This window comes from Coregonus clupeaformis, chromosome 29 (genome assembly GCF_020615455.1).
Source record: "Coregonus clupeaformis isolate EN_2021a chromosome 29, ASM2061545v1, whole genome shotgun sequence".
NCBI classification, from domain to species: domain Eukaryota; kingdom Metazoa; phylum Chordata; class Actinopteri; order Salmoniformes; family Salmonidae; genus Coregonus; species Coregonus clupeaformis.
In genome coordinates this window covers 31,141,803-31,164,785 of record NC_059220.1, presented here as the reverse complement: position 1 = coordinate 31,164,785, position 22,983 = coordinate 31,141,803, and the positions used below count along the sequence as shown (strand labels likewise).

Below are 22,983 nucleotides of genomic sequence, written 5' to 3'. Positions count from 1 at the left end.
TGTTTTAGGGGAAATGCATGTTTGTTCTTTATTAGAGACATGTCTATGAGGAAGGAGTTACTACTGTGTGCTCCATGAATTCAATGCAGTATGTTATTTATCCACTAGATGGCATGATAGGATTTAATGTAATACCTGTGTGGACGCTCAATTATCTCAACGCTGGACAGTGTGAACTGCCACACTTAATGTCTGGTGCTTTTCAGATGTGTGGGGAAACTTTGAGTCTATGAACTCATATATTACAGATTTGGAAAGATACTCTGGGACATCACATTTTTGTGTAATAACGTTTTGGGAATTGTTTACTGTTGATTTATTCAAACCAGAATAAATACTATTCACTTCAACGCAATGTTGACTCTGAAACACAGACCTAAGGAACTCACTCATATGTGCAGAAATTAACAAACGAGTGTGTGTAGTAGGCTAGTTTCTTCAACTTCAAATTTGACGTGACAAAGTCAGATTATGATGAGATTATAAAGTGGGAATATAGGGCAATTATATAGACATAAAATAGCTCAAATATGGCAATGCATTCACTGATGACTGACTAATGCATGCACAGCTGTTCCAAGGGAGCCACCTCACTGATCACGTGGTGCACATTGTCACGCATATACTTCATCCTAGGCAGGACCTCAGGAATGTAATTGAGTGCCTCTTCGGCCAATTAAGGCTTCGCACCCCGAAGTCTCCACCAATGACTGAGGAGGAGGCAAGGTCTTGGATTGAGTCAATTTGCATTTGCAAAAGCTTAGGAAAATGGATAAAGGGAAAATTCCCTTACCGGAGCAGAAGTTAATACTCAGTGTTTTGACAGAGATTTGTTTACACATCTTTACTGTGGAACTAGGAGAACGTTATTCATCAGGAGTCTAAATATGGTGAGTTTTATGTTGTGGAAAATATTCCCGAACTCCAAGAGTGTTTGAAAGTGGCTTATATGTAATTTGAAGACTTTTCAATACATTAGTAACCACATTATGTTTAGCTGTACTTGGACGTGGAAGGTATCAGCGAATGGAAGACATCCTACTTAAATTGTCCAATTAGTTTTTTCTCTGCAAACAAGAAAGTGAGTGGTCGATCCCGGCTGCGCTGTTATAACGTGGCGAGTTGTCTTTGCCAACATGGATGGTATTGTCTTTCAATGTATCGTCCTGGTTGGTTCTTTTTTAGTTCGGCTGCTATTATTGTAAACCTTTGCCTTGCTTGGAAAGATGAAGGGACAAAGATAGAACATTTTCATGTTCTAATATTTATAATGCACAGCCTTTTGTCACTGATTTCAATGTCCGAAGTTGGCAGGGCCAGGGAGGGAAGGGACATGGTTGTCATGCAAATGCCAATCTTGTGATGAATTGGTAGATGTTCTGTACAAACTCAGTGGCTGAAATGTGTGGTGCCCCTGTGTTCTTTTTCAAGGGTGCAGGTGCATGATATCAAGATGTTCTTAAAGTCATGACATGGATTGAGTACCAAGAAGTGCAACCTGAATTGTATTATTTTTGTCCACTCCAGACCAAGACAGTATTCTATTTGTGTTTTATGATACAATACTTTCCACCAGAGTTATTACAGGCTAACAGTTATAACTGTTTATTACTGATTTGTAAACTAGTCAATAAACAAATAAACCAGGCTACTACTTATAAACTCTTTGTGAAGGATAGAGGAATTACGCTATATATTTTAAAAAATATATGCCAAAGAAAAACCAATGATTTCAAAGTTTAACAAACCATACAACTCTATGCACAATGACTACTTCCTGCCATCCAGGACCTCTATAATATAATATAATAATAATATGCCATTTAGCAGACGCTTTTATCCAAAGCGACTTACAGTCATGCGTGCATACATTTTTACGTATGGGTGGTCCCGGGGATCGAACCCACTACCTTGGCGTTACAAGCGCCGTGCTCTACCAGCTGAGCTACAGAGGACCACCCATACGGATCTATACCAGGCGGTGTCAGATGAAGGCCCTAAAAATTATCGAAGACTCCAGCCACCCTAGTCATAGACTGTTCTCTCTGCTACCGCACGGCAAGCGGTACCGGAGGGCCAAGTCTAGATCCAAAAGGCTTCTTAACAGCTTCTACCCCCAAGCCATAAGACTCCTGAACAGCTAATCATGGCTACCCGGACTATTTGCATTGCCCCCCCCACCCCACCCCAACCCCCTCTTTCACACTGCTGCTACTCTGTTTATTATTTATGCATAGTCACTTTAACTCTACCCCACATGTACATATTACCTCAATTACCTTGACTAACCGGTGCCCCCGCACATTGATTCTGTACCGGTACCCCCTGTATATAGCCTCCCTACTGTTGTTTTATTTTACTGCTGCTCTTTAATTATTTTTTTATTTTTATTTTTTACTTATCTATTTTTTTACTTAACACTTTTTTTTTTAAACTGCATTGTTGGTTATTTTATTTATTTATTTCACCTTTATTTAACCAGGTAAACCAGTTGAGAACAAGTTCTCATTTACAACTGCGACCTGGCCAAGATAAAGCATAGCAGTGCGATAAAAACAAACACAGAGTTACATATGGGGTAAAACAAAACAAAGTCAAAAATACAACAGAAATACATATAATATACAGTGTGCAAATTTAGCAAGTTATGGAGGTAAGGCAATAAAATAGGCTATAGTGCAACATAATTACAATTAGTATTAGCAAAATAATTACAATTAGTATTAACACTGGAATGATAGATGTGCAAGAGATGATGTGCAAATAGAGATACTGGGGTACAAATGAGCAAAATAGATAACAATATAGGGATGAGGTAGTTGGGCGGGCTAATTTCAGATGGGCTGTGTACAGGTGCAGTGATCGGTAAGGTGCTCTGACAACTGATGCTTAAAGTTAGTGAGGGAGATAAGTGTCTCCAGCTTCAGAGATTTTTGCAATTTGTTCCAGTCATTGGCAGCAGAGAACTGGAAGGAATTGCGGCCAAAGGAGGTGTTGGCTTTGGGGATGACCAGTGAGACATACCCGCTGGAGCGCAGACTACGGGTGGGTGTTGCTATGGTGACCAATGAGCTAAGATAAGGTTAAGGTTAAGGGCTTGTAAGTAAGCATTTCACTGTAATGGCTACACCTGTTGTATTCGGCGCATGTGGCAAATACAATTTGATTTGATTAGATTTTAACAATTTACACAGTAACAAAAAACATTTACTGGAAAAACTGTGCAGATGCAACGTTAGGTAACAGAATTGCAGTAAAATCGACCTCAGTTTTACTCTGTTAGTAAACGTTGTATCTGCACAGTTCTTCCTGTAAATGTGTTTTTGTCAAAATGTTCAGTGTAAATTTTTAAAAGTAGTCCTTGGGCATAGAGTTATATGGTTTGTTAAACTTTAAAATCAATGGTTTTATTTGATATACATTTTGAAGTGAAAAATATAAATCGCAGCGTAATTCCGTTACCATGGAATTGCCCTAGTGTATTATATCATAAGTAAGCAGATTTACTGTAGCATTACTGTATAATTAATTGACCTTTAGTTTCTGATTAAGTTTAGTTTATAGATTTGATAGATTTTAGCCTAATCCAAAAAAGTATTGGAATATTTGAAATCTCACCAAATATTGCCAAACTTTGTACAGTGTATCATAAAGTTTGATTCAAACAGTGAGTCTTTAGAAAGTTTGATTCAAACAGTGGGTCTTTAGAAAGTGTTCCAGAGCACTCACCCCAAAATAATAATATGCCATTTAGCAGACGCTTTTATCCAAAGCGACTTACAGTCATGTGCACATACATTTTTACGTATGGGTGGTCCCAGGGATCGAACCCACTACCCTGGCGTTACAAGCGCCATGCTCTACCAATTGAGCTACAAAGGACCACATGACTCTAATGAACTGGAACTTTCTTTGGTAACACTTGTATTAATCAGAAAAGTAGAATTTAATCAAACTGTTGATCCAAGTTGTTAGAGTAGCCTGGAACCCCATCTGATCAAAGAGTATTTCAGGAATCTATGCGCTTCGGCGAGGCTGCTAAAAGATGATTTAGATATGGTGAGCGCTTTGATCTTCTCTTGTATTGTCTGGCTCCATGCTTGTCTAGTTCACTTTGCATCAGAGAGTTGGGAGCCTGCGAAATTTGCACACACTACCGGTAATTTGCTTAGCAAATAGCCACGTCACTTGGCTGCTGTGAGTACAGATGCCTCCACCCCCGATAATGACTCCTAAAAAAGGGTCACTGGTATTTGTGACCCACCACCTGGATTCGGTCCTATGTAGCAACATTTGAAATTGTGTTTTTTACATTGGATAAAAGTAGAGACTGAGCTAGAAAATTGTATATCTTAAAATGCAGTTGAGGAACAATGAGAAAGTAATTCTGCTTTGAAAGTTGATAAACATGTAACCCCACTTTTAAGAAAATGGCCCGTGAAAGTTTTGGTATACCTACTGGAGAGCTCTTCTTTGTCTACACCCATTCAACATTGTTCACACCCTCTTAAGCCTTAGTCCCACGCTTAGTTTCTTGAAACGGGTCACATTTAGGGAGTGTCGAGGACTCTTGGCTGTGCCCAGGTCTACTGCATAATAGTAATATAATATAATATGCCATTTAGCAGACGCTTTTATCCAAAGCGACTTACAGTCATGTGCGCATACATTTTTACGTATGGGTGGTCCCGGGGATCGAACCCACTACCCTGGCGTTACAAGCGCCATGCTCTACCAATTGAGCTACAGAGGACCACATAAAGAGGTTCTATTGCTGAGCAGTCAGGTAAGCCTTGGGCCTGTAGATGGCACGCTCCGCCATGCATGACACTTCCTCCTGCAGACCAAACATCACACGTACATCTCCATCTCACCATAAACGTCTATCTTTGACTTGGCTCATGCAGCTCTGGCTCCTGGCTTAGGCTTACATGCTAAGGATACAAATGTTACTTTCCTTTAGCATTCCACCTAGTTTTGTTGTCGGCTTCATAACAGAGGGTTACTTTCAGATTGGGGAGGCTCTGTTGCTGTTCTTTTCCTGGTTGTTATTGTCTCTCACAGATGCAGCTGGACAGAATCGCTAATTTCCCAAAGTGTGTGTGTCGGGTCTGTAAGTACATCCAGTGGGTTGAGGCTTATGGGAAAGCCTCTGAGTGTACATAGCAGTCTGCAGAGAGGAGCATACTTCCCATTTTTCAGAGGACTGTTCGATCATGCACTTTAAATCCTCCCGTCCACTACTGAGGAGCCACTGAGGTGTAATGTGGAATGGATCAGCACATAGCACAGCTGTGAAACTGACTGACTGGGCCTTCCTTCCTTCTGCAGGTGGACATGGAAAATGTGTCATGTACCAAAATAAGTATTTACCAGCTGTGAACATCTACAGTCGTGGTCAAATGTTTTGAGAATGACACAAGTATTGGTCTTCACAAAGTTTGCTGCTTCAGTGTTTTTAGAATATTTTTTTTTTTCAGGTATACTTAAGTATAATTACAAGCATTCCATAAGTGTCAAAGGCTTTTATTGACAATTACATTAAGTTTATGCAAAGAGTCAATATTTGCAGTGTTGACCCTTATTTTTCAAGACCTCTGCAATCCGCCCTGGCATGCTGTCAATTAACTTCTGGGCCACATCCTGACTGATGGCAGCCCATTCTTGCATAATCAATGCTTGGAGTTTGTCAGAATTTGTGGGTTTTTGTTTGTCCACCCGCCTCTTGAGGATTGACCACAAGTTCTCAATGGGATTAAGGTCTGGGGAGTTTCCTGGCCATGGACCCAAAATTTCGATGTTTTGTTCCCCGAGCCACTTAGTTATCACTTTTGCCTAATGGAAAGCTGCTCCATCATGCTGGAAAAGGCATTGTTTGTCACCAAACTGTTCTTGGATGGTTGGGAGAAGTTGCTCTCGGAGGATGTGTTGGTACTATTCTTTATTCATGGCTGTGTTCTTAGGCAAAATTGTGAGTGAGCCCACTCCCTTGGCTGATTTATTTTACTAGGCAAGTCAGTTAAGAACAAATTCTTATTTACAATGACGGCCTACACCGGCCAAACCCGGACGACGCTGGGCCAATTGTGCACCGCCCTATGGGACTCCCAATCACGGCCGGTTGTGATACAGCCTGGAATCGAACCAGGGGGTCTGTAGTGACGCCTCAAGTGCCTTAGACCGCTGCACCACTCGGGAGCCCATGCTGATAATTAACCCCACACATGAATGGTCTCAGGATGCTTTACTGTTGGCATGCCACAGGACTGATGGTAGCGCTCACCTTGTCTTCTCCGGACAATCTTTTTTCCGGATGCCCCAAACAATCGGAAAGGGGATTCATCAGAGAAAATGACTTTACCCCATTCCTCAGCAGTCCAATCCCTGTACCCTTTGCAGAATATCAGTCTGTCCCTGATGTTTTTCCTGGAGAGAAGTGGCTTCCTCGTTGCCCTTCTTGACACCAGGCCATCCTCCAAAAGTTTTCGCCTCACTGTGCGTGCAGATGCACTCACACCTGCCTGCAGCCATTCCTGAGCAAGCTCTGCACTGGTGGTGCCCTGATCCCGCAGCTGAATCAACTTTAGGAGACGGTCCTGGCGCTTGCTGGACTTTCTTGGGCGCCCTGAAGCCTGCTTCACAACAATTGAACCTCTCTCCTTGAAGTTCTTGATGATCCGATAAATTGTTAATTTAGTTGCAATCTTACTAGCAGCAATATCCTTGCCTGTGAAGCCCTTTTTGTGCAAAGCAATGATGACACGTGTTTCCCTGTAGGTAACCATGGTTAACAGAGGAAGAACAATGATTTCAAGCACCACCCTCCTTTTAAAGCTTCCAGTCTGTTATTCTAACTCAATCAGCATGACAGAGTGATCTCCAGCCTTGTCCTCGTCAACACTCTCACCTGTGTTAACGAGAGAATCACTGACATGATGTCAGCTGGTCCTTTTGTGGCAGGGCTGAAATGCAGTGGAAATGTTTTTTGGGGGGATTAAGTTCATTTTCATGGCAAAGAAGGACTTTGCAATTCATTGCAATTCATCTGATCACTCTTCATAACATTCTGGAGTATATGCAAATTGCCATCATAAAAACTGAGGCAGCAGACTTTGTGAAAATTACTATTTGTGTCATTCTCAAAACTTTTGACCACGACTGTATGTTCAGAATTGGATATGACTTGAGCTGTGAAGTTTCTAGTTCTGTTGTTTTTAATATTTTAATATACTTTTCCCTTTTCCATATGAAGTATCTTTGACTTTCTCCTATAATGTCTTGTTATTTACACTATTCAATTGTCAATATTCGGGTGCCTAACAAAAGTCCTAAACACATTATCTCCAGTACCCATTTTGAAGTCTGCATAATGCATATTTACTGTAACAATTGGAAGCGTTTAACTGGCCTGTTGTCATTTGTCGTAATCTGTGGTTGGGAGGCAATTTTGTGCTGTTTGTTCTATTGATATTGAAATGTCTCCAGAGCTATTAGCTGGGCAACTAACAAAGAAATACCTATTTGGGCTCTCTCTCTCTCTCTCCCATTGCCTCACACACTGACATATAGTGTTCTGTTATTCTGACGACATGCTGGACTCTCTCAAGGCCCCAGTCTGCACTGGGTGGGTGGGGACACTCTTTCTGAGTGACTGTGACTATGATGGTGGCCTCCATCTTTAATGGGACGTTACATAGCAACTCCAGTGCTACGCCAAAGATTTGTATAACTAACCCAAGATAGACCACAGCCTGTCGTTTCCAATGGGAACAAATGAGTCATAGTGGGCAGAACAAGCAAGGAGTGGGGCAGAGCCAAGCACGAGCTAGCGACATACTATTGGCGCGTTCGAGCATGTATTTGCATATTTCTGTTAGGGAACGCCTACTCTGTGAAGTGCGCGTGTGCAATAACTCAATTCGCCCTTGCACTCCTAAACAATGCAATTTAAAAAAGACTTTGACGAAGGGTAAAATCTACAAAACGTAGTCCTCTCTGTTCGTAACAGATTTTAGTTTTGGGAACAGAAAACTGTATTGAGATCAAATGTTAGGATAATGTTGGCCAAAATCCACCTCGCTCCATCTTCTCCCACTGCCGGCCACTGGGCTTCCTCTCATCACCATATTTGGTAGTTAGTAAAAACGGATGCTTCACACTTATACATCCTGTGAAATATCTGTGGCTAAACTCTCATTTTGCCCAGGAACTTCTGTGTTCAAAGGCCTGGACTGAGATGGTAAGGCTAGTTAAAAGGGAATGATTTCATTCAGCCCTTCTATGACGATTGGTCAAATTACTGTTGGAGTGAGATGGCTAGCCTTGCTCAGATAGTATTTGGAGACAACTAGAAAACAATTGAAAATGTATTCTATATTTGGAGAGCTTGGGACTAAGGTTCTATCTGCATTTTTGTCAAAATTGAGTTATTGTTCTGTTCAATGTTCTTTACCTACACTACCGGTCAAAAGTTTTAGAACACCTACACATTCAAGGGTTTTTCTTTATTTTTACTATTTTCTACATTGTAGAATAATAGTGAAGACATCAAAACTATGAAATAACACATATGGAATCATGTAGTAACCAAAACAGTGTTAAACAAATCAAAATGTATTTTATATTTGAGATTCTTCAAATATCCACCATTTGCCTTGATGACAGCTTTGCACACTGGAGGCGGGGCTGGGGGCAGGCATTTCAAATTGTGATTGACAGCTCAGATATGTTCTGTCTAAGAGTCTTTTCGAAAATAAACACCTAATTTATTTTTACTATGTTTCATACTAAGTGGTACCTCAATAGCTGCAGAATTTATTTTCAACTACAAGTCAATGATCCAACTTTTGCATGCAAAATGCCACTTTGGGAACCTAATGCTAAGGTACCAGAGGTCAATAGAGAATCAACATTATCATCAGGGTAAGGAAGGTTGTGAGGTTGTGAGGTGTGTGTGTGTGTGTGTGTATTTTACATATATATTTTACATATATATATATATGTTACAAATATATGTACATATATTTTATTTAAATACATTTCCCCCAATATATTTAAATATATTTACAGTTTATTGAAATATATTCCAATATATAATTTTTCCGTATGGGTGACCTAGCCTAATAAAGCCAGTGCAGCTTTAACCCTAACCCTAGGGCAGGCTATTACATTTACATTTGAGTCATTTAGCAGACGCTCTTATCCAGAGCGAAGTGTATTTCCCACACCGAACACCCGTATAATTACAGGTGCTGATGTGAAATGCCATGCTGCTCCTCTGGCTATATTGATCCCTGTGTCTAGGTCAGATAACATTTCAGGTCTGTCAGAGGCTTTAGAAAGCAGCTATGAAGATAATATTCAGCTATGCAATGGTATACTTTGAGTTACTGCATGCTAACACGCTCTATAGATCTGTTTAATGTATCTTCATGGGCTCTTATATCCTTGTGTATGCAAACTGCTCAGCTATAGCATCAGTTATTGCTGACATGAACATTCCTATAGTGTGTTGGAACTCTGTGTAGATTTCTAATGAGAGAAATATCCAATATACTTTAAGCTCCACTCCTTGGAGGCTGACTGACTGCGTGCTGCTCTCTCATCCGCTCTCTCACTGTGGTTTTCAGGGCTCCTCCTCTGCATGTCATAAAACCGATTCTGCCTGGCCCCCTGTCAACACACATACGGAGAGAGAGAAATACAGATCGGGGAGAGGGACAGAGAGAGCCATTTTAGTAGGCTGCAGGGCACTGTCCTCCCCAGCGCAAGTGTCTTTGTCACCCCTGTCCATCTATTCACAGAGAGGACTGTATAATGGACCACTGATTACAGTAATGCTGGCGATGGGAGATCATGACACACTGCCAATAACACAACCATGCAGAGAGACACAGGTCCAGCCCTAGAAGTAGAACGTGTGTGTGTGTGTTTGTGTGTGTGTAGAGATTCTCTCTGCTCTCTACTGGTGCAACTGTGAGCTCCAGAGCAGGCTCTGGGTTTTGTTTGTGACTCTGTCAAACCATTTGTGGAATGCCACTTGTCATTAAGAGTGCTTGAGATGTTTTTGGCTTCATAGAGGCGCCAGAAATCCTTCAAACACCAAACAAGGGTGCTGTCAACAAGAACCTGTCAGTGACACAAACACTTTGGTCGCCTGGCTACGGTCTTGGTTTGAAGTAATCTACTGACTAGCATGTGATTTTAATTATCTAGCAGTGCATGTATGTGATAACTCCTCACCCTTTATTATTACTGTTGTGACTCGTTTTATTACTAATGTTTTAGTGACGTTTGTTGTGACTACACTTTGAACACACTGGAAACAAATCAGCAGCATTAACTGCAGGCCCTAGATGACTATTTTCCTGTCTGTCATAGCTAACTACTGAGGTTTACTTGAGTGTTGCTGACTTGTAATGACATGCTTGGTCAAGTCTGTCATCAGACTGTTCTTCGTTGGCTCAGCTGTCTGCCTGCCCCCTAGACCTACTTTAAAGGAATGTTTGGAAGCCTCCAATTGGCCTGGTGTTGATTTTCCTACGTATGTGAGAGGACTTCCCCCCCATCTATGGTGGTCCAAGTGGTCCCAGGGATCATGGACTAGATGCCACAGGCCACGCAGGATGTAATTTGGCCGAGATGCATCTTGTTTCCCCCCAGCAAGTAAAAGAGCTGGTGAGTAATTATAGGAGTCAACAGGAGGTAAATGGAGGAATCTCCAGACCTTTTCAAAAGCTTTAATGTCATTACGAGAAAGGCTGTCTGTCTGAACTCGAAGACTATTGTTAACCGTAACCTGAGTTGAAGGCCTTCTGTAAAAGTGTGACAATAGGTTACATTTAAATATCACGTTAATCAAATACTCTATAAGACATGGCCCATGAGAATAACCGTATTAAAGATATTCATTTAGGAAATGTCTTTCTTGTTCCTCTTTAGGACGCCCAGAGGATGAGCACACCTGATTGCTGCATTTCCTCCTCACCCCCTCCCTCCCCCATCTCTCCCTCCCTCCCTGCCTCCAACTCCCTTCCTTCCCCTGTCACAATCACAACTCATACAGTACTCATGAGGATAGCAATGATTAATCATTTTATCAGCCATGTTAAGGGTGTATCCCATCCTTTTAGGAATTGTTCTCCTTGTCTAAATCTGTCCGGTAAGTCACATGTCTGGCTCTAACTTTGACCAGTTATAAAGCATTTTGCTCCAGGACAAACATTTTCTACCTAACTGTACTAGCATTTGTCTCTTAGACATACAGTACAGAAGAAAACACTGGTCCTGTGTGTTCTGTTGACTTCACACCCCTGGGCCTGTGCTCTGTGCTCTCTGGGTGGGGACAAAGAAGCAGTGGAGCTAGACAAAACAACCTTTGAGTCACTAAGTGGTTTATCTTTTGGCTCTTGTTGGCAGCATTGGAATAGAGCAGTCTTATTCACAGATGCTTGTACTGTATTGTAAGCTTGTTTTGTTATTATGGTGTGAATTTAATTGGAGAGCAGAATGTCTGTGAACAGTATGGAACACACTAGAACTCCACAACAAGGGTCCTCTTATTCTATGGAATGACATCATTGCTATATCATCCACCCTTGAGGATAGACTGACATTTTAGTCTATTTTGAAGTAAGTAGGCAATTACATAAGGACTTGACCTACTTTCCAACGTAAACTTGAAGCTTATTTTGTTGGAGTCATCCATGTGTCCAATCCTCTATTTAACAAAATGTTAGACAGTGGAAGAATGCGCTGTCTCTCTGGTCTCATGTCTGTGCAGGTCTGCTTGTTTCCTGTTTTAGCATGCATGTGTCATTTCCCCCCAGCCGAAAAGTGAGCTCTCTGTTAACCCCACCCTCACCTTGACCTCTGACCCCACATGCCTCTGCATACCTGTCACTCTACCCTGTGCCCCTCAGCCAGTGTTAGACCTTTTACAGGTTAAAAGGTATTGAGATCAGAAATGCTGTAATGTGTAAAAGTGACAGGCTTACAGTACTGTACATGCAGAAGTTTATAAGAAAATAACGTTGAGCTAGAATTAGTGAACTATATTGAATTCAATTCTACTGAACATCTTGATTTGATAACAGCTGTCCACAATAAATAAATTCCAGCTTTACTCCCATCAACAAAAAAGGAACTGTGGATTATTTGTAGACTAAATGAGCCTAGTTTTTATTGGAGGAAAGCTGGCTTTGAAACAATGAAAACAACTGCTAAATTTAGACATCCCAATTTGGACAGCTGTTATCAGATGTTCAGTAGAGTTGAACCTCGTAGCTGTTGAAACCCCTTCTTTCTGGTTATTTGGAAAATAAGGACATGCATGATTGATCAGAGGGTGTTAAAGCTACAGTAGAAGATGACTGACTCACTCTAAATCAATCAACAGGTGACCAAGTGCTTGAGAGCAGCATTGAAGCCTGAGTGCTTTGAATCCTAAGTGAAGCGATGTTAAACACACACACACACACACACACACACACACACACACACACACACACACACTGGTAATGATTAACTCCCAGGGTTTTCCCTCGACATTCCCATCTAAGTAAACCCACAGTTTACTTACACAAAGTCACTGACCCTAATGGTGTCAGTGGATACAATAATGGATACAATAACCCTGCTCTGACTCTCTCTCACACACACACACACACACACACACACACCGTATTAACTGTTTGTTTACACTTTAACACGTGGAGCGAGAGGATGTTTTGTTTGTTTTGTATCTTGATGTTGTTTTTAATTTGGTTCATATGTCTGACGCTCAGACAAAAGAGCCAAGACCACAATGCTCCACTACTCCCCTACCCTTCTGGTGTGACTAACATTGAGTAACATGGAATAAACAGGGTGTGGTTGGTTGGTTTACCATCGGCTGGAGGTAAAGCAGTGCCAAATACCACAGTAATGACGTATCAGCGCTAAGCTAAAAGTGTATATCATATTATATGCCATCGTTTGACATTCTTCCTTGTATTAATACTCATGCTCACTTATACCATGTGACCTTACCAGGCAAAAGTCTAGTTAGGACATAACATGGCCATGTAGCTCGGAAAAACTGCTGTAGATGATGCATGGGAACATTCGTCTATGCTTAGCTAATTGAATAAGTGTACAGTATATCATAGTGTGCCATCTTAACATTCCTCCATGTGTGTGTTTCCTCCAGGGCTATGTGTGGGTGTAGAGGACTTCCACCACCACTACCACCAGGCTGCTGAGTGAACCTGTATGCCCAGAAAACAGCACCCAGTATGGACATCGTGGAAGACTTCCCTCCCCCGCCTCCTGAAAGTAAGTAATGCAAACATCCTCCTCCTCTCTTCCCCTCTCGCTCTCTGACTCAATCTCCTCTCGCTCTCTGACTCAATCTCTCCCAGCACATCTAAATCCCACCCAAAGCATAATGTTTCCACCTCCATACACAAAAAAATAATAATGTATGCACGCATGACTGTAAGTCGCTTTGGATAAAAGCGTCTGCTAAATGGCATATTATTATTATTATTATTACATGCTGCTGCCCAGACCTGTTGACAGCTACACTATATATACAAAAGTATGTGGACACCCCTTCAAATTAGTGGATTCGGCTATTTCAGCCACACCCGTTGCAGACAGGTGTATAAAATCGAGCACACAGCCATGCAATCGCCATAGACAAACATTGGCAGTAGAATGGCCTTACTGAAGAGCTCAGTGACTTTCAACATGGCACCGTCATAGGATGCCACCTTTCCAACAAGTCAGTTATTGTGAAGTGGAAATGTCTAGGAGCAACAACGGCTCAGCTGCGAAGTGGTAGACCACACAAGCTCACAGAACGGGACAGCTGAGTGCTGAAAAAACGTCTGTCCTCGGTTGCAATACTCACTACTGAGTTCCAAACTGCCTCTGGAAGCAACGTCAGCACAATAACTGTTCGTCGGGAGCTTCATGAAATGGGTTTCCATGGCCGAGCAGCCGCACACAAGCCAAAGATCACCATGCACAATGCCAAGCGACGGCTGGAGTGGTGTAAAGCTCACTGCCATTGGACTCTGGAACAGTGGAAACGCGTTCTCTGGAGTGATGAATCACGCTTCACCATCTGGCAGTCCGACGGACGAATCTGGGCTTGGCGGATGCCAGGAGAACAATACCTGCCCCAATGCATAGTGCCAACTGTAAAGTTTTGTGGAGGAGGAATAATGGTCTAGAGCTGTTTTTCATGGTTCGGGCTGGGCCCCTTAGTTCCAGTGAAGGGAAATCTTAATGCTACAGCATACAATGACATTCTAGACGATTATATACTTCCAACTTTGTGGCAACAGTTTGGGAAAGGCCCTTTCCTGTTCCAGCATGACAATGCCCCCGTACACAAAGTGAGATCCATACAGAAAAGGTTTGTTGAGATCGGTATGGAAGAACTTGACTGGCCTGCACAGAGCCCTGACCTCAACCCCATCGAATACCTTTGGGATGAATTGGAACGGCGACTACGAGCCAGGCCTAATCGCCCAACATCAGTTCCCGACCTCACTAATGCTCTTGTGGCTGTATGGAAGCAAGTCCCCGCAGCAATGTTCCAACATCTAGTGGAAAGCCTTCCCAGAAGAGTGGAGGCTGTTATAGCAGCAAACGAGGGACCAACCCCACATTAATGCCCATGATTTTGGAATGAGATGTTCGACGAGCAGGTGTCCACATACTTTTGGTCATGTAGTGTATGTTTATTGGGTTCCATAAAGAGATTAATGAGGCGCTACTTGGTGATGTCATGATGTTTGTTGGTGGATTTAGCTTGTTGTCTTGAGATGTTATCAGTTTTTTTGTAATTCCAAGTGCAGTCTGTGTATTGTCATGTTTTTGAGTAGTCAGTTAATGTTGCTAAAACTAACAGGTCTCAAAGGGTGTTTCAGCTCATGGTGATGGTGATCTACAGTGAGGTAAAAAAGTATTTGATCCCCTGCTGATTTTGTACGTTTGCCCACTGACAAAGAAATGATCAGTCTATAATTTGAATGGTAGGTTTATTTGAACAGTGAGAGACAGAATAACAACAAAAAAATCCAGAAAAACGCATGTCAAAAATGTTATAAATTGATTTGCATTTTAATGAGGGAAATAAGTATTTGACCATGACTTAGTACTTGGTGGCAAAACCTTTGGTGGCAATCACAGAGGTCAGACGTTTCTTGTAGTTGGCCACCAGGTTTGCACACATCTCAGGAGGGATTTTGTTCCACTCCTCTTTGCAGATCTTCTCCAAGTCATTAAGGTTTCGAGGCTGACGTTTGGTAACTCGAACCTTCAGCTCCCTCCACATATTTTCAATGGGATTAAGGTCTGGAGACTGGCTAGGCCACTCCAGGACCTTAATGTGCTTCTTCTTGAGCCACTCCTTTGTTGCCTTGGCCGTGTGTTTTGGGTCATTGTCATGCTGGAATACCCATCCACGACCCATTTTCAATGCCCTGGCTGAGGGAAGGAGGTTCTCACCCAAGATTTGACGGTACATGGCCCTGTCCATCGTCCCTTTGATGCGGTGAAGTTGTCCTGTCCCCTTAGCAGAAAAACACCCCAAAGGCATATGTTTTCCACCTCCATGTTTGACGGTGGGGATGGTGTTCTTGGGGTCATAGGCAGCATTCTTCCTCCTCCAAACACGGCGAGTTGAGTTGATGCCAAAGAGCTCGATTTTGGTCTCATCTGACCACAACACTTTCACGCAGTTCTCCTCTAAATCATTCAGATGTTCATTGGCAAACTTCAGACGGCCCTGTATATGTGCTTTCTTGAACAGGGGGACCTTGCGGGCGCGACAGGATTTCAGTCCTTCATGGCGTAGTGTGTTACCAATTGTTTTCTTGGTGACTATGGTCCCAGCTGCCTTGAGATTATTGACAAGATCCTCCTGTGTAGTTGTGGGCTGATACCTCACCGTTCTCATGATCATTGCAACTCCACGAGGTGAGATCTTGCATGGAGCCCCAGGACAAGGGAGATTGACAGTTATTTTGTGTTTCTTCCATTTGCGAATAATCGCACCAACTGTTGTCACCTTCTCATCAAGCTGCTTGGCGAATGTCTTGTAGCCCATTCCAGCCTTGTGTAGGTCTACAATCATGTCCCTGACATCCTTGGAGAGCACTTTGGTCTTGGCCATGGTGGAGAGTTTGGAATCTGATTAATTGCTTGCTTCTGTGGACAGGTGTCTTTTATACAGGTAACAAGCTGAGATTAGGAGCACTCCCTTTAAGAGTGTGCTCCTAATCTCAGCTCGTTACCTGTATAAAAGACACCTGGGAGCCAGAAATCTTTCTGATTGAGAGGGGGTCAAATACTTATTTCCCTCATTAAAATGCAAATCAATTCATAACTCTCACTGTTCAAATAAACCTACCATTCAAATTATAGACTGATCATTTCTTTGTCAGTGGGCAAACGTACAAAATCAGCAGGGGATCAAATACTTTTTCCCCTCACTGTATGTATTCTATTCTATGTATCTATACTAGTCGTGTTGATGAAGTAAGAGGTTTGAATGGTCTGTTTTGGCTGACACACTGATGGTCAGCTCAGCTCCCAGAGGGCCTTTCAGGATGGACATAGCAGAGTGTGCAAACAACACATTCCTCTCCTCCTCCGCTACTCTGGAGCACGTGGGCCACGGAACGGAGGAGTGAGGAGGAGGAGGAGGAGAAATGTGCCACGACTGCGAAGAGCAGACAATGTGCCTCAGTATCCGAGCCCTGGCTGAATACTGCAGCATCAGACACACACACACACACACACACACACACACACACACACACACACACACACACACACACACACACACACACACACACACCTCAGGGAAAGGATCAGGCCAGATAAATCCCTCTGGGCTGCCAGTTGCCTTGTTGCCGTGGCGATGCTGGAGCACATCGTAAGCCAATGACTCATTGAGCAGAGCGGTGTGGCAGACAGGAGAGGAGAGGAGGCACGGGAACAGAATCCATATTGTGGTTATGAATTGACAATGGGTGCTGGGGACAGGCCTAGGTCTGTGTGTGTATGAGTGTGTGTGTGCTGGCTAGAGAGTATTGCGAAGACGGAAGGCACACACATTCTCACAGAGCCAACTGTCTATGGCTTCATCATCCACACTTTATTGAATGGGAAATTGATGTGAATCATCTGTTCAAGATTTTATACAATCCCTGTTACATCACATCCAGCTCTGCTGTACTTTGCCCAGCCTGTGCTTCGTAGCGTAGACATGAAGAATGTTAGAATGAATATTCATCCCATGGATCACCAGTGATACAGACCTCCAAGCAGCGGCTAGCTTTGCCTTATCTGTCTAACTGTTCCAACACAGCTATTCATTACCACAGAGGGAAACAGCAGATAACATCTATTTCCAGCTTTTCTCTCCTAATGTTCTGCTCTAGCGCCTTCACTAAATTTAGTTTTGGGTGTGCATAAAGGTCAGGGGTCACAGTTAGATCCCATAGCGTAAGTCATGGACCATTGTCGTAACTCCAAACTGAGGTATATAACACTACCTGTCAACCATAATGGTGATTTAGACTAGAGTGGTCACCGTGCTGTGGAGCTTCAAAGCTTTTGGGTCTCTGAAAGGTTGGTCTGTGTAGTGTGTATCAGAACCACTTTGGGTAAAGACCTATTTAAAGGGAAGTTTAGTCCTGAAGGGTTAGTAACTTATGAGTTGTGGCAGTGTAAGTGATGCGGTTGATGGTTAGTGGGCCTAACCTCTAGCCTTACTTACTCTTAGCCTCAGGCTAAGTTAATATTAACCAGTGTTGTTTCTTGTAACGGCTGTATAACAGAGTCAAACAGGAAGTACTTAGCCATGAAAGGAAACAGAACTGATATAAATGGGGGTCAAGAGGAAAAAGGTATAGGCATATACTGAGAAAGCTGAGTAGGAAATCTTCTCATATAAAAATCCAAAGCGGGAAATTAAGAGTTGTTACCTCAGATTTGGTCATTCAGGAAATTGGGCCGGACATTTTTCACAGTTTCTTAGCAGGAAGAGTCAGGATATGAGAGTTCCACCTTGTAGGTTAACCTAGTCCTGGGGAAGCCTGAAGCCTGAATCCTGATAGGACAGTCATTTTTGTACTGGGACTGAGTCACATGAGGAATCTGTGGTATGTTTAATAGCAGAAGCGTGCCAGTTTCTGTTAGAAACTCAGCCCAGCCCAGGGAGATAAAGTAGCAGTCTCAGATGGGGTTGTGACCTCCTAAACTGGAGCTACCGCCTCCAATAGAGGAACTGTGGTATAGGACTCTGGATCCAATAGGAAGTCCATGGACTTAGACTCCTGTGGAGAGAAGGGGAAGTTTGAATGGGCTGAATACAGAGCATTCCTTTCATCTATTCCACCAGATGAGTTATGTCACCTTCTGTGAATCCTTTGCCAGCATTCTGGCAGGCATTTTGATGTTATGTCTTTTTATCTCTCCACACCTTACCGCCTTTTCATCAACCCTTTACACCCATCTCTCTTTATCTGTCCTACTTGACCTCCTTTATTCAGTATGTCAGGTCCTCTCTCCCCTCCGCTGTCAGAAAGTACCAGAGATGTGCTCTCACAATGCCTGTTGAGACTTCATTTGACAGATTTTTTACAATGGTGTCAGTCAGTGTCCTCAATCTGTCACAGGTTCAGTTGAACACACCTCCTGTCAGGCCGTATTCATACAGGAATGCCTAGGCCTGTTCTGGAACACGAGTGCTATATCTCAGTAGTATAAAGTTACTTCCTTTCCTCATCTCCATTTCTTAATCCACACCGATCTGAAAGGAGATGAGGAGAGGAAGCCATTTTGGACTGTTGAGATACAGCCTAGGATGAACGGGAAAGACAGTGGTTTTCCTGGTCACTGGGGGTGTGACAACCCTGTTTCCTGTTCGCCTAATTGCATTGTGGGAAGACAATTTGTTATTCGCCTCCTGTGTGTCACAAAGTGAGTCATTGGTTTAGTTGAACAGAAAGTAGCAGGCAATTTTTTACTCTGTCAATAGTTTATTTTAGCAATACCTTTTTTTTTTCTTGTGCACAACCTCTTATGTTCCCATAACATCCCCATAACATTCCCATAATGTTCCATGTTCAACTTTAACTTGCAGGGCTTGTTTTAGGCTGATATCTGATGCTCTCTTGGATCAATACACAAATGTTCTTTAGTTAATAAAATCAATGAATAATTTGCTGTCAACATTGTAATGTAAGTACTAGTAGTTGTCTTACATTACGGTTGGATTTAATTAGCTAAATGATATTACACTTCCTGTGTTTTTTATTGCATGAGTTTGTATTGAAAACATAGACCCACCCTTTTGCTAATTACAAACCTGCATTTGGTGGAGTGATTTATATTTAACTTGGTAGAGGGTCCCAGCTAGACCCACCACCCACTGTGTGTCTATGAATAGTCATTGGTGAGTGGGGGCAGGTGTCGGTAACCTAACATTTTTGAAGAGAAGGGAAAAGCCACTAATCAAATCAAATCAAATCAAATTTTATTTGCCACATGTGCCGAATACAACAGGTGTAGACATTATAGTGAAATGCTTACTTACAAGCCCTTAACCAACAATGCATTTTTTTAAGATAAAAAAAAGCAAGCAAATAACTAAAGAGCAGCAGTAAAATAAAATAACAGTAGGGAGGCTATATACACCAGTGCAGAGTCAATGTGCGGGGGCACCGGCTAGTCGAGGTAATTGAGGTAATGTGTACATGTGGGTAGAGTTAAAGTGACTATGCATAAATAATAGACAGAGTAGCAGCAGCGTAAAAGAGGAACTCTGTTTGAGCTTGTGCTGCTGTTTGAGCTTAGTTATTTTAACTTCAATTGTTCTACTTCCATGTGTCTCATGTTCTCTCACTCTATCCAAAACCATCTACAGTGCCTTCAGAAAGTATTAGCACAGCTTGACTTTTTCCACATTTTGTTGTGTTACAGCCTGAATTTAATATAGATTAAATATACACTGCTCAAAAAAATAAAGGGAACACTAAAATAACACATCCTAGATCTGAATGAATGAAATAATCTTATTAAATACTTTTTTCTTTACATAGTTGAATGTGCTGACAACAAAATCACACACAAATTATCAATGGAAATCAAATTTATCAACCCATGGAGGTCTGGATTTGGAGTCACCCTCAAAATTAAAGTGGAAAACCACACTACAGGCTGATCCAACTTTGATGTAATGTCCTTAAAACAAGTCAAAATGAGGCTCAGTAGTGTGTGTGGCCTCCACGTGCCTGTATGACCTTCCCTACAACGCCTGGGCATGCTCCTGATGAGGTGGCGGATGGTCTCCTGAGGGATCTCCTCCCAGACCTGGACTAAAGCATCCGCCAACTCCTGGACAGTCTGTGGTGCAACGTGGCGTTGGTGGATGGAGCGAGACATGATGTCCCAGATGTGCTCAATTGGATTCAGGTCTGGGGAACGGGCGGGCCAGTCCATAGCATCAATGCCTTCCTCTTGCAGGAACTGCTGACACACTCCAGCCACATGAGGTCTAGCATTGTCTTGCATTAGGAGGAACCCAGGGCCAACCGCACCAGCATATGGTCTCACAAGGGGTCTGATGATCTCATCTCGGTACCTAATGGCAGTCAGGCTACCTCTGGCGAGCACATGGAGGGCTGTGCGGCCCCCCAAAGAAATGCCACCCCACACCATGACTGACCCACCGCCAAACCGGTCATGCTGGAGGATGTTGCAGGCAGCAGAACGTTCTCCACGGGCGTCTCCAGACTCTGTCACGTCTGTCACGTGCTCAGTGTGAACCTGCTTTCATCTGTGAAGAGCACAGGGCGCCAGTGGCGAATTTGCTAATCTTGGTGTTCTCTGGCAAATGCCAAACGTCCTGCACGGTGTTGGGCTGTAAGCACAAACCCCACCTGTGGACGTCGGGCCCTCATACCACCCTCATGGAGTCTGTTTCTGACCGTTTGAGCAGACACATGCACATTTGTGGCCTGCTGGAGGTCATTTTGCAGGGCTCTGGCAGTGCTCCTCCTGCTCCTCCTTGCACAAAGGCGGAGGTAGCAGTCCTGCTGCTGGGTTGTTGCCCTCCTACGGCCTCCTCCACGTCTCCTGATGTACTGGCCTGTCTCCTGGTAGCGCCTCCATGCTCTGGACACTACGCTGACAGACACAGCAAACCTTCTTGCCACAGCTTGCATTGATGTGCCATCCTGGATGAGCTGCACTACCTGAGCCACTTGTGTGGGTTGTAGACTCCGTTTCATGCTACCACTAGAGTGAAAGCACCGCCAGCATTCAAAAGTGACCAAAACATCAGCCAGGAAGCATAGGAACTGAGAAGTGGTCTGTGGTCACCACCTGCAAAACCAGTCCTTTATTGGGGGTGTCTTGCTAATTGCCTATAATTTCCACCTGTTGTCTATTCCATTTGCACAACAGCATGTAAAATGTATTGTCAATCAGTGTTGCTTTCTAAGTGGACAGTTTGATTTCACAGAAGTGTGATTGACTTGGAGTTACATTGTGTTGTTTAAGTGTTCCCTTAATTTCTTTGAGCAGTGTATATTTTTTCTTACTGGCCTACACACAATACCCCATAATGTCAAAGTGGAATTATGTTTTTCAAAATGTTTACAAATTAATAAAAAATGAAAATCTGATAAGTATTCAATAAGTATTCAACCTCTTTTTTTATTTCAAACCTAAACAAGTCCAGGAGTAAAAATGTGCTTACCAGGCCACATAATAAATTGCATGGACTCACTCTGTATGCAATAATAGTTTTTAACATGATTTTTGAATGACTACCTCATACAATTATCTGTAAGGTCCCTCAATTGAGCAGTGAATTTAAAACACAGATTATACCACAAAGGCCAGGGAGGTTTTCCAATGCCTAGCAAAGAAGGGCAACTATTGGTAGATGGGTAAAAATAAAACAAACAGACATTGAATATTCCTTTGAGCATGGTGAAGTTATTAATTACACTTTGGATGGTTTAGCAATACACCTAGTCACTACAAAGATACAGGCGTCCTTCCTAATTTAATTGCCGGAGAGGAAGGAAACCGCTCAGGGATTTCACCATGAGGCCAACGGTGACTTTAAAACAGTTACAGTTTAATGGCTATGATATTAGAAAACTGAGGATGGATAAACAACATTGTAGTTACTCCACAATAGTTACCTAATTGACAGAGTGAAAAGAAGGAAGCCTGTACAGAATAAATAAATAATATTGTTTTCAACAAGGCGCCAAAGTAATACTGCAAAAAATATGGTCATTAACGTTTTGTTCTGAATACAAATTGTTATGTTTGGGGAAATTCAATACAACACATTACTGAGTACCACTCTCCATATTTTCAAGCAAAGTGGTGGCTGCATCATGTTATGTGTATGCTTGTAATCATTAAGGACTGGGGAGTTTTTCAGGATACAAAATAAACAGAATGGAACTAAGCACAGGCAAAATCCTAGTGGAAAACCTGTTTTAGTCTGCTTTCCACCAGACACTGGGAGATTAATTCACCTTTCAGCAAGACAATAACATAAAACACAAGACTAAATCTAGACAGGAGTTGCTTACCAAGAAGACAGTGAATGTTCTTGAGTGGCCGAGTTAGTTTTTTCTTAAATCTGCTTGAAAATCTATGGCAAGGCCTGAAAATGGTTGTCTAGCAATGATCAACAACCAATCTGGCAGAGCTTGAAGAATTTTGAAAATTATAATGGGCAAATGTTGCACAATCCAGGTGTGGAAAGCTCTTAGAGACTCAAAGCTGTAATCGCTGCCAAAGGTGATTCTAACATATATTGACTCAGGGGGTTGAATTTTTATCTAAACAAGATACATTAGTGTTTAATTTTTTATTAATATTTTTTAGTGGTTAAATGTTTTGTGTAGATCGTTAACAATTAAATCCATTTTAATCCCACTTGGTAACACA

At 42.4% G+C, this 22,983-nt stretch overlaps 1 protein-coding gene across 4 annotated transcripts in view; it reads left to right on the top strand.

Moving 5' to 3' along the window:
• The first annotated feature begins 761 nt into the window (after positions 1-761).
• The window catches only part of LOC121545032 (rho guanine nucleotide exchange factor 10), a 75,739-nt gene continuing 53,517 nt past the window's right edge, over positions 762-22,983 (top strand). For all 4 annotated transcript variants that reach the window (XM_041855379.1, XM_041855380.1, XM_041855377.1 and 1 more), the window contains exons 1-2: positions 762-890; positions 13,190-13,314. In XM_041855379.1, coding sequence (XP_041711313.1) covers positions 13,275-13,314 — 40 coding nt within the window. In that variant the 5' untranslated portion in view covers positions 762-890; positions 13,190-13,274. The remainder of the gene's footprint in view (positions 891-13,189; positions 13,315-22,983) is intronic.